The following is a 13222-nucleotide window of genomic DNA, read 5'->3' as shown; positions in this document are numbered from 1 at the left end:
GGCAGCAACTGTAACTGTCCACAAGTCTCAGCCAATGACCACACCAAACTCTTAATACAGGATGCTTTTGTTGCGGGCATGCTGTCCTCTAAAATCCGCCAGCGACTGCTGGAAAACAGGCCTACGTTCCCGACCGCGCGGTACCCGCATGGACAGGGTGGACCCCACCCGTGGCCGATTCCAAAGCATCCCTAAATTCCCCACAAGCTTGTGCAGTGCGGCAGCCAGGAAACCCCGGGGGAGGGACCCATGCTATTTTTGCGGGCAAAACAAACACCCTCGGCAACGCTGCCCGGCCCAATTCGCAATCTGCAAGGGCTGCCGGAAGAAGGGGCACCTCGTAGCAGTATGCCAGGCCAGGTCGGCCACCGCTGCCTCCACAGGCAAACCGGGCCCGCTGCCATTCCTCTCCTCACAGGCCATGTGCGATTCATGGGGTCAGCCATCTTGGATGACGTCTCAGGACCCTGACTCGGCTGGCCATGAATCGCCTGATGAGATCTCCCAGCCGGTCATGTGGGACTCATGGGGGCAGCCATCTTGGATACCGTCTCAGGACTCCGACTCAGGTGGCCGTGTATCGCCCGACGACATCTCTCGGCTTCTGCCACAACTTGCCTCAGTGACACTTGACCAGTCTCGGCCCCGAACGCTTTCAACCGCTATGACGTCGGTACTCATCAACGGGCACAAGACATCCTGCTTGATCGACTCTGGGAGTACGGAGAGCTTCATCCATCCCAATACAGTAAGACACTGCTCCCTCGCTGTACACCCGATTGAACAAAAGATCTCCCTGGCCTCTGGGTCCCACTCTGTGGAGATCCGGGGGTACTGCATAGCCAACCTCACGGACAAGGGCGTGGAGTTCAATAACTTCTGACTCTACGTCCTCCCCCATCTCTGCGCTGCTACACTCCTGGGACTGGACTTCCAGTGTAACCTGCAAAGTTTAATGTTCAAATTCGGCAGCCCCATACCCCCCCTCACTGTCTGCAGCCTCGCGACCCTCAAGGTCGACCCGCCTTCCTTGTTTGCAAACCTTACCCCCGATTGCAAACCCGTCGCCACCAGGAGCAGACAGTACAGTGCCCAGGACCGGACCTTCATTCGGTCGGAAGTCCAACGGTTACTAAAGGAAGGCATTATCGAGGCCAGCAACAGTCCCTGGAGAGCTCAAGTGGTGGTTGTAAAGACCGGGGAGAAGCATAGGATGGTCATAGACCACAGTCAGACCATCAACAGGTATACGCAGCTCGACGCATACCCCTTCCCCCACATACCTGAAATGGTCAACCAGATAGCGCAATACAAGGTTTTCTCCACAGTAGACCTTAAATCAGCCTACCACCAGCTCCCTATTCGCCCGGACGACTGCAAGTACACTGCATTCGAAGCAGATAAGCGGCTCTACCACTTTCTAAGGGTTCCCTTTGGTGTCACAAATGGGTTCTTGGTCTCCCAACAGGAGATGGACCGAATGGTTGACCGGTACGGTCTGCGGGCCACGTTCCCGTACCTCGACAATGTCAACATCTGCGGCCACGACCAGCAGGACCACGACACCAACCTCCGCAAATTCCTCCATACCGCAAAAATCCTTAACTTAACTTATAACAAGGACAAATGCATATTTAGCACCGATCGCCTAGCCATCCTCGGCTACATAGTGCGTGATGGAGTCATTGGCCCAGATCCTGAACGCATGCGCCGCCTCATGGAGTTTCCCCTCCCCCACTGCCCCTAGGCCCTGAATCGTTGCTTGGGCTTCTTTTCTTATTACGCCCAGTGGGTCCCCAATTATGCGGACAAGGCCTGCCCACTAATCCAGTCCACGGTTTTTCCCCTATCGGCAGAGGCCCACCAGGCTTTCAGTCGCATCAAAGCAGCCATCGCCAGGGCGACGATGCACGCAATCGATGAGTCCCTCCCCTTCCAGGTCGAGAGCGATGCATCAGACGTAGCTCTAGCTGCCACCCTCAATCAGGCGGGCAGACCCGTGGCCTTCCTTTCACGCACCCTCCATCCCTCAGAAATCCACCATTCCTCCGTCGAGAAGGAGGCCCAAGCCATCGTTGAAGCTGTGCGGCATTGGAGGCATTACCTGGCCGGCAGGAGATTCACTCTCCTCACTGACCAATGGTCGGTAGCCTTCATGTTTGACAATGCACAGCGGAGCAAAATTAAGAATGATATGATCTTACGGTGGAGGATCGAGCTCTCCGCCTATAATTACGAGATCTTGTATCGTCCCGGGAAGCTCAACGAGCCTCCTGATGCCCTGTCCCGCGGCACTTGTGCCAGTGTACAAGCAAACCGACTCCGGACCCTCCACGACAACCTCTGTCACCCGGGGGTCACCCAGTTCTTCCACTTTGTTAAAACCCGCAATCTGCCCTACTCCATCGAGGAGGTCAGGGCCGTAACCAGAAACTGCCAAATCTGCGCGGAGTGCAAGCTGAACTTCTACAGGCCAGAGAAAGTGCACCTGGTGAAGGCTTCCCGTCCCTTTGCACGCCAGAGCATGGATTTCAAAGGGCCCCTTCCCTCCACCGACCGCAACACGTTTTTCTTAAACGTGATTGATGAGTACTCCCGGTTCCCTTTCGCCATCCCCTGTCCCGACATGACAGCTGCCACCGTCATTAAAGCCCTCCACAGCATCTTTACACTGTTCGGTTTCCACGCCTACATACACAGCAATGGGGAGTGGGGGGTCCTCCTTCATGAGTGACGAGCTGTGCAATTCCTGCTCAGCAATTGCATTGCCTCCATCAGGACGACCCAGTTACAACCTATGGGGAAACGGGCAGGTAGAGAGGGAGAATGGGACGGTCTGGATGGCTATCCTACTGGCCCTATGGTCCAAGAATCTCCCAGTGTCCCACTGGCAGGAGGTCCTCCCCGATGCACTTCACTCCATCCGATCACTACTGTGCACTACTACCAACGAAACACCTCATGAACGTCTCCTTGCTCCTCGGGGACCTCGCTCCCAACATGGCTGGCAGCCCCCGGAGACCCGGAGTAGGAGACCCCTCCTACTCCACAAACACGCACGGGCCCACAAGTCAGACCCACTGGTTGAGAGGGTACATCTCCTCCATTCTAACCCCCAGTACGCCTATGTGGCGCACCCCAATGGCCGACAAGACACGGTCTCCCTCCGGGATCTGGCCCCGGTTGGATCCCCCCCATCATCCCCCCCCCCCCCCCCCCCCCCCCCCAGCCCCCCCCTAACCAACCCCAACCAATTTTTTCACGGCACACACCACCGCAGCCCCCTTCCCAGGAGGATCCGTCCTCCCACAGGCCCCATCCGGATGCGATGAAGCTGAAGACGACACGCTCCCTGAGCCACGGATGCCTGAGCAGACGCCAGCATCACCACCGGGACTGAGACGATCGCAGAGGACGACCAGGGCCCCCGACCGGCTGATAGTTTCATTGTAAAATGAACTTGTAAATAATTGTCTGTAAATATGTGTATTGCCATAACCTCTACCAATGTAAAAGCAAGACCACCAACCACGCCGGACTCTTTTTTAAACAGGGGGTGAATATGGTAGCTATATTAGGGGTATCCTGGTACCTAGGTGGGATGTACCTTATACTGTAGTATGAGTGGTAGAACCTGCCTGTTGATCCAACAGGCGGAGCATAAGTGTCTGTGTTTCACCCCCAGCAGTCATTCTGTACCGGAGCTGCTGGGGTAACTACTTGTTCATTAAAGCCTTCAATTAGACTACAATCCCGCTTCAGTAGTGATTGATCGTGCATCACCACCCCAACTATCTTGTCCAACAACCATACTCCTCCCTCCTTCTCCTGTCCCTGTGCGCCTTGAACGAGATAATCTCCCTCGAATCACCACCTTCAACGCTTCCCAGAATGTGACTTCTGACACCTCCCCCTTTTGGGCAGACCCTGTACCTGGTTCCAAGTGATTGGACTGAGTCTGATCACTTGGATCGATTTCTCCAATACTGGAGCTGTTCCCTGATCGCTGGGCGGTTCTTAAGTGTCCGTTGGCCGTCCTTTGTCTTGGCTCTTGTTGGCGCCGAGGAGTCTGGCTTGGCCTCGATTATCTTAACTGTTTCAATTGTTCCCGGGGATCGCTCATCAATATGTAGATGGCCGTCAGTTTCAGTTTGAGTGCTGTCTGGGTTCTGCAAGTTCTAATATACAGGAGATTTTGCACCTGCTTGTTTTTCTGTCCTTGGCTGAATTTCCCTGCATTCTTAGCGAATCTCCATTTTAAACTGGTCCGAGCAGCCTGCCGTTTCCGACCTGTTCACGCCGACGCCAACCACACCTGGTCGCTGCCGGCTTGAACACAGCACAAAAGGTGACTTTGGGGCCTGTGGGGAGCGGAGAGGGGATCGAGCACCACCGCCGTGCTCGGGAGGGGACTGGCCCGCTATCGGTGTCCACCGATCGTCGGGCCGGCGTCTCCAAAGGACGCACCCTTTCCCCTCCGCCGCCCCGCAAGATCAAGCCGCCACGTCTTGCGGGGCAGGGGAGGGGAGACGGAAACCGCGCCGCCGGCCGCGTCATTCTCAGCGCGCCGTCTTGATGCCAGCGTCAAGGCCTGGTGGCCGCAATTTACAGAACGCCACTCCTAGCCCCCCCCCCCCCAGGGGGGGGGGGAATAGGGGGCAATAGGGGCCTCCGACACCGTCCTGAAACACCGGGTTTCACGACGCTATCGGGCCTTGCGGAGAATTCCGCCCCTCGGGCGAAATTGTCCGACCCCCAGCAGAGTCAGAGAATTGCCTGGGGCCGCCGAAAAGCCTGCCCCCGCCGTGGCAGAGATTCTCCACCACCCGGGAATTGGCGGGGGCGGGAATCACGTCCCGTCGGTCAGCGTGACGCCACCACCGGCGCATGTGCGAACCGGCGAAGGCCTTTCGGCCATCCCCGGGGCCGGGCCTGAAAGGCCGCTGGTGCCGGTTTTGACGGCAGTCGTCGTGGTGCCAACCGCTCCAGAGCGGGCCTAGCCCCCAAAGGTACGGAGAATTCCCGCGCCGGAGTGGTTGGCGCCATTCCCCTACGCCAGGACACCCCGGGCACAATTCTCCGCACTCGCGGAAAATCGCGAAGTCTGACGTGAAAACGGCCGAATTTGCCAATGGCCCGACACGGCCCCGTTCCCGAGGTATTCACGCCCGGGAAATGGGCTAGGAACGGGGCCGCGGCAATTACGTTCCAGATGACGTCGGAACGCGGCAACGCCACGAACACGGCCACGTGACGCCGCCCAACGTTGTAAAAAGGCGCGGGCGAGCACAGGAATGGGACGGGAAACATGTTGGAGCCACGGAGGGCAGCGCCGAGGTTTGCTGAGGCCGACATAGAAACGCTCCTCGATGAGGTGGAGCAGAGGAGGGGCATCATCTGCCCGAGAAGAGGGCATCGCCATCCTGCAAGCGTGGTGCGCCAGGCCTAGCGAGAGGTGGCTGCTGCCGTAAGTGCTGTGGGGCAGACCCCTCGCTCTGGGGAGCAGTGCCCTAAAAAGCTGCACGACCTCACCAGGGCTGCCAGGGTAAGTGCCAAGAGGGTGCCCCCGGATCACAACCATCCCTCCCCCCTTTACTTAATCACCCACCTCCCCCTCTGGCACGGGGGGTGGAGGGGGATTGGGGCAGAGTGAGTGGAGGGTGGTTCACTAAGTAGTCACAGACCCAGCGCTCTGCCCCCCCGGGAGAGATGCAAAGGTCTTGTTACAACTTGACCCCCAACCTGTGCCAGTATCTGAACGGCCTGCCGTATTGTAATGATCTACCTATGCCCCCTCTCCCAACAGGACAAGACCACTCACAACACTCGTGAGCGGAACAAGACTGGAGGGGGTTCGCCCATTCTGCACCCCTCACCACGTTTGAGCAGAGGGCACTGGACCTTGTTGGGGGATCTGCCACCCGGGAGTTCGCGCAATGCGAGGTTGGCGGAGCTGCACCAAGTGAGACAACCCTGCATGACAAACACCCCCCCCCCCTCCATCCTCTGTCCCTTCACACTCTGCCCACTTGGACACCTCCCCCATCCTCTGTCCCTTCACACACCCTACCCACTTGGACACCTCCCCCATCCTCTGTCCCTTCACACACCCTGCCCACTTGGACACCTCCCCATCCTCTGTCCCTTCACACACCCTGCCCACTTGGGCACCTCCCCCATCCTCTGTTCCTTCACACACCCTGCCCACTTGGACACCTCCCCCATCGTCTGTCCCTTCACACCCTGCCCACTGGGACACCTCCCCCATCCTCTGCCCCTTCACACTCTGCCCACTGGCACACCTCCCCCATCCTCTGTCCCTTCACACTCTGCAAACTGGGACACCTCCCCCATCCTCTGTCCCTTCACACACCCTGCCCACTGGCACCCCTCCCCCATCCTCTGTTCCTTCACACACCCTGCCCACTGGCATCCCTCCCCCATCCTCTGTCCCTTCACACTCTGCCCACTTGGACACCTCCCCCATCCTCTGTCCCTTCACACCCTGCCCACTGGGACCCCCCCCCCCCCCCCATCCTCTGTCCCTTCACACACCCTGCCCACTTGGACACCTCCCCCATCCTCTGTCGTCCCTTCACACCCTGCCCACTGGGACACCTCCCCCATCCTCTGTCCCTTCACACACCCTGCCCAATGGGACACCTCCCCCATCCTCTGTCCCTTCACACACCCTGCCCACTTGGACACCTCCCCCATCCTCTGTCCCTTCACACCCTGCCCACTTGGACACCTCCCCCATCCTCTGTCCCTTCACACACCCTGCCCACTGGGATACCTCCCCCATCCTCTGTCCCTTCACACACCCTGCCCACTGGGATACCTCCCCCATCCTCTGTCCCTTCACACACCCTGCCCACTGGGACACCTCCCCCATCCTCTGTCCCGTCACACTGCCCACTGGCACACCTCCCCCATCCTCTGTCCCTTCACACTATGCCCACTGGGACCATCCAGTGCCCGGCCGAGCATCTCTAAATAACCCGTTTCATTCTCTTCCCCAGGATGTGATGCCGAACGACCAGGGCCGTCTGCTACCAGGCGGAGACAGGCATCTGCCCCCACCGCACCCAGGGCCGCACGACAGAGGGTGCCCGATCAGCGGGGAGGCCCATCCTCCCCAGAAACGGCCCTAGGGTTGCTGGCGCCCCGGGCAAGCTGAACTTCGGCGCCCTTTGCGGGGGGTGGGGGGGCTCTGTTCACCGGGGGTGGGGTGGGTGGGGGCGGAGTGACCTGGTACATGATCGGGACCCACCGATCGGCGGGCCGGTTTCTCTGTCGGCAGGCCTCCTTTCTTCCACCGGCAAGCCTGGATCCATCCGCCATGTTTGTGCGGGGCGGCCTGGGGTAGGGTGGCCACCGCGCATGCGCTGGTTGGCACCGGCCCAACTACGCATGCGCGGGACCCGAGTCTTTTACGCGGCGCCGGGTCTCTGACGCAGGTCACGCACTCCTTGATGGCGCCCCCTAGCACATGGCGCCCCGGGCGACTGCCCGAGTTGCCAGTACCTTGAGCCGGCCCTGATCCTCCCCCACCGAATCTGTGGAGCAGGACGCCCAAAGGGTGGCGAGAGAGGAAGAGAGAGAAATGGCCCGCGAACGCCCTGCGGCCTCTCAGTGGGCCGATGACATAGAGGAGGCGTGCACCCAAGACGACCTCGAGCTTGCGGCACTGCTATCTCCCACACCATCCACCATCCCAGAGACACTCATCTCGGTTGGGCTATTTAGTGATGAGGCTCCTGGGTCACAGTCTGGGTCGCACATCACAGCTGAGCAGGTACAGCAGGTGGAGGTCGGAGCAGCCGAGGGCCCGGACTGGCGGAGGGCAGGCCAAGCCCAGCATCCAGCTGGCTCCCAGACGTTTTCCGAGTTTCTGGAGTTTCTCAACCCACCCACACAGCCGATGCATCAAGAAACCTAGGGGCACAATGACGGGATGAGGGCTATCTTCCAGCATCTGCAAACGCAGTTAGAGGAGTCGAACCGCGTCCAGGAGCAGGGAGTGGTGCCGCTCATGGCAGCAACCCAGGCCGACACCGCATGGGTGGCATCCGCGGTGGAGGCAATGGGTCAGGTTATGCAAGGCGTTGGGCTTAATGTGCACGCGTCATCCTCGGCCCTGGACAGGGTTGCCCTCTCACAGGCAGCAATGCGCCAGAGCCAACACGACATTTCCGGGGCGCTGCGGGCCTTGGCCGAGTCTCAGAGGTCATGGCCCAGTCGCAGCACGCCATGGCCCAGTCGCAGCACGCCATGGCCCAGTCGCAGCAGTCAATGGCCCAGTCGCAGCAGTCAATGGCCCAGTCGCAGCAGTCAATGGCCCAGTCGCAGCAGTCAGTCGCGGCGAGTATCAACCGCCTGACACATGTGCTGGATGGCGTCGTGCACACACAGGTTGAGATCGCACAGTCCCTGGCAGGAATGTCTAACTCCCTGGACTCCGTCTCTGCAAACCTTCAGATCCTGGTGGATACCATTGCAGGCCTCCAGGACTGGCAGAGCCAGATGTCGGTGGCGCGACGGGGCACCTCCCCGCTCGCACCTCTGTCCCACAGTGAGGCCCGGGGGCCACCGGGCTCCCCGAGGGAGGAGGAGGTTTCGGGGCCCATCCCATTAACTCCATCACGGGACGTCCCGGAATTCTCGGCCAGTGGTAAGGGTGATGTCGAAGTGGAGCAGTGTACACGGAGAGGGGGTGTGGGGAGGGGGGGTTGTGGTGGTGGCAGTTGTGTGTTGACCCTCTGCGCGACTGACGATGCAGGTGGTGGTTTGGTGTTCAGCGGGACGTTGCATGCGACGCGTGAACCGTGCTGCCACTAAGGCGTCACCTGCCCGCCGTCATCGCCGGGTCCGTCGTGCCGCCTCCTCGGCATCAGCAGCACCTGGGTCATGTCTGCGTGCTGCGCCCGCCACTCCGCCAGCCTCCTCCTCCTCCCCCTCCTCCCTCTCCTCCTCCTCCTCTTCCTCCTCTGTGCTGGCACCACTGCCACTGGCTTCTCCCTCCGCCTCATGCAGCAGGTCATCTCCCCTCTGCATCGCGATGTTGTGCAGAGCACAGCAGACCACAACAATGCGAGCGACCTTGTCGGGCTGGTACTGCAGGGCCCCTCCGGAGCGGTCCAGGCACCTGAATCTCATCTTCAGGAGCCCAAGGCAGCGCTCCACCACACCCCTGGTTGCTGCATGGGCCTCGTTGTATCGTGTTTCCACATTGGTCTGAGGCCTCCGTACAGGCGTCATCAGCCAAGACCTCAGTGGATAGCCCCTGTCGCCCAGCAACCAGCCCCTCAGCCGGGGGGGGGACATCCCTCAAACATCGCAGGGATGTACGACTGCGCCAGTATGTAGGAGTCATGCACAGTCCCTGGGAACCTTGCACAGACGTTCATGAACCTCATGTGGGTGTCGCATACCACCTGGATATTCATGGAGTATGACCCCCTCCTGTTTGTGAAGACCTCCCTATCCCCTGCAGGCGGGGGTATGGGGACGTGAACACAATCGATTGCCCCCTGCACCATCGGTATCCCAGCCACACTGGCAAATCCACGAGCTCGTGAACCTTGACTTGCTCGGTCCTCGGGAAAGGTGACGTAGCGATCGGCGCTTGCATAGAGGGCGTCAGTCACATCCCGGATGCACCTGTGCACCGATGACTGGGAGATCCCGGAGAGGTCCCCGCTCGGAGACTGGAAGGAGCCGGTCGCATAGAAGTTAAGAGCGACCGTCACCTTGATGGCAACCGGGATCGCGTGTCCTCCCCCCGTTCCACGTGGGGCGAGGTGCGCCATGAGGTGACAGATATGTGTCACCGTCCCCCTACTCAGCCGGAGTCTCTTCCTGCAGGTGATGTCCGTCATTGTTTGGAAAGAGATCCGGGCACGGTACACCCTCGGCCTTGGTCGTCGCCTCTGGCGCCGCGGCTGCACCCTCACTCTCTCCTCCTCCCCCTCCTCCTCCCCCACCCCCCACCCCCCCATGCTGCTCGACGACTGGCAACTCCTCGGCCCTTCCCTCTGCTGCTGCAGCTGGCCCTGCATCCACTGCGGGTTGTGACTGTGGATGCTGCTCCATCTCCAAATGCAGTGCAGCGGCCCCAACCACTGCGCAGGACATAGCCGTTCTGTTCGCAGACATTGTGCTAACCTACAGAAGGGTGGTGGGGGGCAGAGAAACGGGACATGTTAGATGGAGGGTAGTCGACACCTCGGCAGCCGCCAGCCACGGGATACCTGTGTGTCCCGGTGGCCTGGTCGCGCTGCTGACACGCGGGCAGCCTAACCCCGGTCACTTTCTGCATCCAGCGGGCAGTTAACTACGTCCTCCTCACCGGTGTGTCAGTGGCCTGTGGCCGTAAGCCACAGGGCAACCAGCGGCCGTGTTCTCGTGACCGGCACGCCATGGCATGGTGGCAGACACTTTGTAACTGGGGTTGGACAAGTCACTCGCTCACTCTCTCCCTACCCTCCTACTCCCCCCTCTCAGTCTCTCACTCCCCCCTCCGTCTCCCACACTCCCCCCCCCCCAGTCTCCCACACTCCCCCCTCCGTCTCCCACACTCCCCCCCCCTCAGTCTCCCACACTCCCCCCTCCGTCTCCCACACTCCCCCCCCTCAGTCTCCCATGCTCCCCCCTCAGTCTCCCACTTCCCCCCTCAGTCTCCCACACTCCCCCCTGTCTCCCACTTCCCCCTTCAATCTCCCACACTCCCCCCTCCGTCTCCCACTCCCCCCTCAGTCTCCCACACTCCCCCCTCAGTCTCCCACACTCCCCCCTCAGTCTCCCACACTCCCCCCTCAGTCTCCCACACTCCCCCCTCAGTCTCCCACACTCCCCCCCTCCGTCTCCCACACTCCCCCCCTCCGTCTCCCACTCCTCCCCTCCGTCTCCCACGCTCCCCCCTCAGTCTCCCACACTCCCCCCTCAGTCTCCCACACTCCCCCCTCAGTCTCCCACTCCCCCCTCAGTCTCCCACACTTCCCCCTCAGTCTCCCACTTCCTCCCTCAGTCTCCCACTTCCCCCCTCAGTCTCCCACACTCCCGCCTCAGTCTCCCACACTCCCCCCTCAGTCTCCCACTCCTCCCCTCAGTCTCCCACACTCCCCCCTCAGTCTCCCACACTCCCCCCTCAGTCTCCCACACTCCCCCCTCCGTCTCCCACACTCCCCCTCAGTCTCCCACACTCCCCCCTCAGTCTCCCACACTCCCCCCTCAGTCTCCCTCACTCCCCCCTCAGTCTCCCACACTCTCCCCTCAGTCTCCCACACTCCCCCTCAGTCTCCCACTTCCCCCCTCAGTCTCCCACACTCCCCCCCCCCCTCAGTCTCTCACACTCCCCTTCCCCGTTGTGGCCAGACTCCAGCGGTGCGCTGAGCTGTGCGCTGAGCGGTGCGCTCACCTCCTCGAAGCTCTCATCAGCCAGCACGACTGGTTGACGAACTTGAAAAGCAGGTGTGTTGGCCGGCGTGAAAACATTGCATGATGATGTCGGGACTTCGGCCCATAATAAAAAAAAAATAATAAAAATTTTTTTAAAAAGGCAGAGATAGATAAATTCTTGATGTCGCGAGGAATTAAGGGCTATGGGGAGAATGCTGGGAGGTGGAGTTGAAATGCCCATCAGCCATGATTGAATGGCGGAGTGGACTCGATGGGCCGAATGGCCTTACTTCCACTCCTATGTCTTATGGTCTTATGGTCTTATGGGCCGGAGAATAGCGGGGAGCCAAAAAGTCGGGCTTCTGGTCGTGTCGGGGGGTCTATCGAGGCCTTTGCCAGGAATGCCGACGTGTAGTTTGTGCGCGGTTTGGAGAATAGCGGGAGGGCGTCGGACCGGCGTCGCCGTGAAAATCAGCGCGGCCCGCTATTCTCCGAACCGGCGTGAGAGCGGAGAATCGCGCCCGTCCCGCCGGGTAGGGGAGAATGCCGCCCCTCATCTTTAACTGGCGTCACCTTTCAGTGTCTGATTTCGGACCCCTATCAAGGAATAGGGACGTTTTGGAGAGAAAGAGGATCAACACCAGCATCAATTTGCACTTATATTGTGCCTTCGCTGCAGTAAAATATATTTATGCACCAGGCAGAAGCAGGTTTTTGACCTCCAATCGATTGGAATTTGTTGAAACCTGTTGCAAGCAAATTCCTGTTGGCGGAAAAAAAAGATTAATATTCCTTCCCCCCCCCCCCCACCCCCCAACGTGGAGCCTTCCAATCAAAAGTGGTTTCAACCGCTCGTCAACGTCAGTATAAAACAAAAGAAAGTTCTTCACCCCCCCCCCCATTGATTCACAAGACAGCCCCGTATCGATACAGCTGAGCTGACCCCCCCCCCCCCCCCCACAAAAAAACCTCTCTTTCCTACTCCCAACGTTAAACTCGGAAGATCAAAGCGATGGGGCTGCTTTACAATGTAGACACCTGGATTGAGGAGAACAAGAAATACTTTAATCCCCCTGTCTGCAACAAACTCATGTAAGTCAACCAGAGGCGTCTTTGCTGAGTGTGGAGAACTGTGAGTGAGTTCCTTCCGTCCAGCTGTTTGAATGTTGTTGTACTTGTAATCCAACACCGAGAATGCCGAAAGGATTTCCCAAGAATGAATTAACGGCACCATCAATATTCCTGCCCTTTAATGTGAAACCCTCTTGTTGACTTTAACAGTGACCGACTGATGCTTGGGTTCATTGTAAATAATAGTTTTACTATCGTTCTTATTGTAACTATGGCTTCATAAAGCATTTTTCTCTCAAACACCCCTTCAACGTGTTTACATGCTGAAGTCACATGCTGAAGCGTGTTTTGTCTACTTCAATTTGAGACCCATCGGCCCCCTCAGGCAGACTAACTGAGCACCAGCGCAATTTGAAGAAGTCCAGGGGGAATCCTTTCTGTTTGTATGAAAATTGGCTGCTGTGCTTTTCTACAAGATAATACTGACCGCACATCTGTGAAGATTTTGCGACATCCTGAGATTGTGAGGGACAAGGTCTTTCATGAGAAGTTATAGTGAACTGTACTACAAACTGTGTTCTATTCACCTCATCCATCTGTGCTGGCTCTGACTGGGGAATATTGAATTAGAGATGATGAAAAGACAAACAGTATCCAGTAAAACCTTAAAATATGCTCCTTTGCTGATATAGCTAGACTCTGGCACAAGTGGGACAAATGGCCTCCTTCTGTGTCATTCAATGATCATTGA

The 13222-nt window shown here is 58.8% G+C and overlaps 1 protein-coding gene across 2 annotated transcripts in view; it reads left to right on the top strand.

The window, feature by feature from the left end:
* Nucleotides 1-12293: 12293 nt before the first annotated feature.
* haao (3-hydroxyanthranilate 3,4-dioxygenase) overlaps nucleotides 12294-13222 on the top strand; it is a 41513-nt gene continuing 40584 nt past the window's right edge. For both annotated transcript variants that reach the window (XM_038812869.1, XM_038812868.1), the window contains exon 1: nucleotides 12294-12492. In XM_038812869.1, coding sequence (XP_038668797.1) covers nucleotides 12413-12492 — 80 coding nt within the window. In that variant the 5' untranslated portion in view covers nucleotides 12294-12412. The remainder of the gene's footprint in view (nucleotides 12493-13222) is intronic.

This window comes from Scyliorhinus canicula, chromosome 1 (genome assembly GCF_902713615.1).
Source record: "Scyliorhinus canicula chromosome 1, sScyCan1.1, whole genome shotgun sequence".
Taxonomy (NCBI): domain Eukaryota; kingdom Metazoa; phylum Chordata; class Chondrichthyes; order Carcharhiniformes; family Scyliorhinidae; genus Scyliorhinus; species Scyliorhinus canicula.
The sequence above is the reverse complement of the archived record's forward strand: the minus strand, read 5'-3'. Positions and strand labels throughout refer to the sequence as shown.